Source organism: Colobus angolensis, unplaced genomic scaffold, assembly GCF_000951035.1.
Source record: "Colobus angolensis palliatus isolate OR3802 unplaced genomic scaffold, Cang.pa_1.0 Scaffold179, whole genome shotgun sequence".
Taxonomy (NCBI): Eukaryota; Metazoa; Chordata; class Mammalia; order Primates; family Cercopithecidae; genus Colobus; species Colobus angolensis.
Window position 1 is genome coordinate 6,477,669 of NW_012114921.1, and position 4,094 is coordinate 6,481,762.

General features: G+C 54.4%; 1 protein-coding gene across 1 annotated transcript in view; it reads right to left on the reverse strand.

Annotated features, from left to right (window-relative positions):
• Positions 1–3,340: 3,340 nt before the first annotated feature.
• The window catches only part of B3GNT6 (UDP-GlcNAc:betaGal beta-1,3-N-acetylglucosaminyltransferase 6), a 6,746-nt gene continuing 5,992 nt past the window's right edge, over positions 3,341–4,094 (reverse strand). Inside the window, exon 3 of the mRNA XM_011938968.1 lies at positions 3,341–4,094. Coding sequence (XP_011794358.1) covers positions 3,469–4,094 — 626 coding nt within the window. The 3' untranslated portion in view covers positions 3,341–3,468.

Sequence of the window (4,094 nt, forward strand, 5' to 3'; positions counted from 1 at the left end):
TCTAGGAACACAATGGGGATAATCTGCCTGTCTGGCAGGGAAATTTTGTGTGTGATTTTGTGTCAAAGCACAATTCGGTCCTTCCAGAGAAGCCGTCCGCATTCCGGCCTCAGCATTCCTGTTTTCCTGTCTCTTGTAAGCCCTTGAGGAATGGCAACTAGCGGGAGGGAATTCAGAATTAATGACACTCAGTAGTCCAGAATGAGAGCTCGCATCACGGAGGTCTGTGTGGAGGAAGCACCCTTGTTTATTGATTCATTTTTGTGCATTATTTCATTATTGTTGATTTATTCCACAAATATTGATTGGGTACTGTGGTGGGCATAATAACGGCCCCCCAAAAAGTTGCCCGTACCCTACTGAATACCTGGAACCTGTGACTGTTTCACCATGTTACATGGCAAAGGGAAGTAAGGTTGGAGGTACAATGAAGGTTGCTCATCAGCTGACTTTAAGATAGGAAGAGAATCCCAGGTTATCTAGGTAGGCCCAGTGTAGTTACAGGGTCCTTGGAAGTGGAAGGAGAAGGCAGGAGAGTCAGAGAGTGATGTGGCTGTGGAAGCAAGGCACCAAGAGATGCCACGTGGTCGGTTTTGAAGATGGAGGAAGGGGATCTCTGCAAGCTGGAAAAGGCAAAGAAATGAATCCTTCCCTCGCACCTCCAGTAAGGAGTGCAGTTGGCTGGTAGAACTGTAGGGTAACAGAAGGGTGTGCTTTTAAGCCAAGCTTGTGGGATTTGTTACAGCAGCAATAGGAAACTAGCACAGTATCCTAACACAGGGGTCCCCAACCCCCAGGCCAATGACTGGTATTGATCGTGGCCTGTTAGGAACCGGGCTGCACAGAGGCAGGTGAGCAAAGCTTCATTTGTATTTATAGCTGCTCCCCATCGCGTGCACTACCACCTCAGCTCCGCCTCCTGTCAGATCAACCACGGCATTAGATTCTCATAGTAGCATGAACCCTATTGTGAACTGCGCATGCGAGGGATCTAGGTTGTGTGCTCCTTATGAGAATCTAGTGCCTGATAATCTATCACTGTCTCCCATCCCCCGCCATGGGACTGTCTAGTTGCAGGAAAACAAGCTCAGGGTTTCCACTGATTTTACATTATGGTGAGTTGTATAATTATTTCATTATATATTATCGTGTAATAATAATAGAAATAAAGTGCACAATAAATGTAATGCACTTGAATCTTCCCCAAACCATCCCCCACATTGGTCTGTGGAAATACTGTCTCCCACAAAACCAGTCCTTGGTGCCAAAAAGGTTGGGGACTACTGTCCTAACAGAGACAGTCCACACCACTGGGACAGATGGCACTCATCCACTCATCCATTCACCCCTAAAGCATTTAGGAGTATTCATTATGGCCTGCTCAGAAAATAGACCAGCAAGGGACAAGTGGCTGTGGCTACTGAAGGCCCACGGCAAGGGCTGCAGAGAGGTCACGGAGTGCCACCTCCTCCTGTTTCCTTCAACCTCTCAGCTTCCAGTAAGCCTGCAGAATGACAGTGCCCTCCTATTTGGGTTACAGAGGATTTACATGGCCCTGGCATGGAACATCGCTGTGGAAAGTGTATTAGTCCATTTTCACACTCCTATAAAGAATACTACCTGAGACTGGGTAATTATAAAGGAAAGAGGTTTACTTGATTCACAGTTCTTCAGGTTTAACAGGAAGCATGGCCAGGAGGCCTCAGGAAACAAGCACGGCAGAAGGCGAAGGGAAAGCAGCCACTTTCACAGGCAGCAGGAGGGAGTGTGTGTGAGAACAAGGAAGTGCCGCGCTTTGAAACCATCACCACTCGTGAGAACTCACTATCACGACAAGAACGTGGGGGAAACCGGCCCCGTGACCCAGTCACCTCCCGCCTGTCCAATCCTGCGTGTTCGTCCCCTGACATGTGGGAATTACAATTCAAGGTGAGACCTGGGTGGGAAACAGAGCCAAATCACATCAGAAGGAGCGGCTCAGAGAGGTGAGACGGCGCTCAAGTGCCCGGAGCGCGAGTGATTGGACTTGCCACGGGTTCCCTCTGCGGAAATCTGTGACAGCACTGATGTAAATCAGACATGGCCTCTCCCTCTGGGAGTAACCAGTCTACTTGGTGAGAAACAAGGGATGAAACAGGACACAGCAGGTGACTTAAGTGCTATGGTCGGAATGGAATGTTTATGTTTCCCTGGAATTTTTTTTTTTTTTTTTTTTTTTGAGACAGAGTCTCGCTCTATCGCCCAGGCTGGAGTGCAGTGGCCGGATCTCAGCTCACTGCAAGCTCCCCCTCTCGGGTTCCCGCCATTCTCCTGCCTCAGCCTCCCGAGTAGCTGGGACTACAGGCGCCCGCCACCTCGTCCGGCTAGTTTTTTGTATTTTTTAGTAGAGACGGGGTTTCACCGTGTTAGCCAGGCTGCTCTCGAACTCTTCACCTCGTGATCTGCCCGCCTCGGCCTCCCAAAGTGCTAGGGTTACAGGTGTGAGCCTTCTCGCCTGGCCCCACACTCTTAACCACTGTTCATCTCAGTCTTAGATCCCCCACCTCCCCAACACAATTCTACACACCTGCCTCCACAGATTCCCCAACAATGGTCTCCATGTTCCCATCAGCGTTTCTCCACTTCGGACTCCCCGGAACTCCCTGCTGGGTTGTCCAAGGCCCACTGACCCTGAGTTCCAGACCCTGGCAAGGAGCCTGTTTCTGACCCGTGGGGATGAGTATTGGCGGGCAGTACCCAACCAGGCCATTAGCTTTGGTTGGGATGAGTGTGGAGGGGACCACAATGGTGTGCTGTCTGGGAATGCCATGGCCCTGGATTAGTCACTGTCTGACCAGGCCTCTGGTTTCCACTTTGCACGGTGAGGATTTCTACCTCACGGTTGTACTGGGGAGGAAGGCCGCCACATGCGCCTCAGTTGCATGTTGGCTGACTTCTGGCGGGAGGGGGAAGGGGGATCCTCCTGACCACTGTCAGCCCAGCTCCACTCACTTGTAGGGGAAACAGTGGAAATGGCAACTGACATTTGTATGCACAAGGCAGGGGACGCTGATCCTGGCTCCCACGCTCCCAGGTCTCCCTTGCTTCACTGCTCACGAGGACCCAAGTGTGGGAGCGAGGTGCCTGGGAAGGCTTGCAGAGAGGGCAGTGGAGTTGGGTTTGCGAGGATGAACAGACAGTCTAGCCGAGCGGTCCTCAGGCCTAACCGCACATTCGCATCACCGGAGGAACTTTAAAAATCCTTAACGTGTCTGGGGCCACCCCAGACTAATCAAATAGAAACTTCGGGAGATGGAGCCAGGATGTAGGCATTTCCCACACCCCCCACCCCAGCTGATTTCAGTGCGCAGCTGGGGTTCAGGTGCACAGAGCTGGGCAGGACGTATAGTACTCAGGGCGGGAAAGCTGCCTTCTCAGCATGGACATCGTCACGGGTGGAGGCCCGGGGCTGAAGCCATCCACCCGGCCTCAGGAGACCCGGTGTCCCCGGTCACAGGTGAGCGTGGGGCTGTGCAGCGCCTTCCACATGAGAAGCATCTCATATGGCGCGAAGCGGTGCACCAGCAGCAGCTCGCGGTACATGCAGGGGTCGAAGGAGGACTGCTGCGCGCCAGGCAGCTGCACGCCGAAGGGCCGGATGCCCTCGTGGCCGCTGGGCGCCAGGCCGGCGCGCTCCAGACACATGCCCATGTAGGCGTCGTCGATAGGGAAGAGCGGGGTGTGGAGGGCGGCCGCGCGCAGGGCCCGGGCCGTGAGACTGGACAGGAGGAAGCCGCCGCCGCTGCAGTATACCGGGTAAGCGGACCCGGGGAAGAGCTGCGGGGGCACGAAGTACTTGCTCCAGCTGTCGCGGATGGGCACGGAGCCGTCCATGAGCTGGCCGGTGAACAGGTGGCGGCCCGGTGGCTGCGCCCGCAGGAAGCGGACTACGTTGGCGGTGTGCACGAACACGTCGTCGTCGCCACTGAGCAGGAAGCGCGCGTGCGGACAGCGGGCAGCCAGCCAGTCGAGCAGGTGCAGGTGCTTGAGCGTGAGGTTGAGGAAGGTGTCCGCGAAGGACCACTGCAGCACGTCGCCGTGCTCGCGCGCCTCCA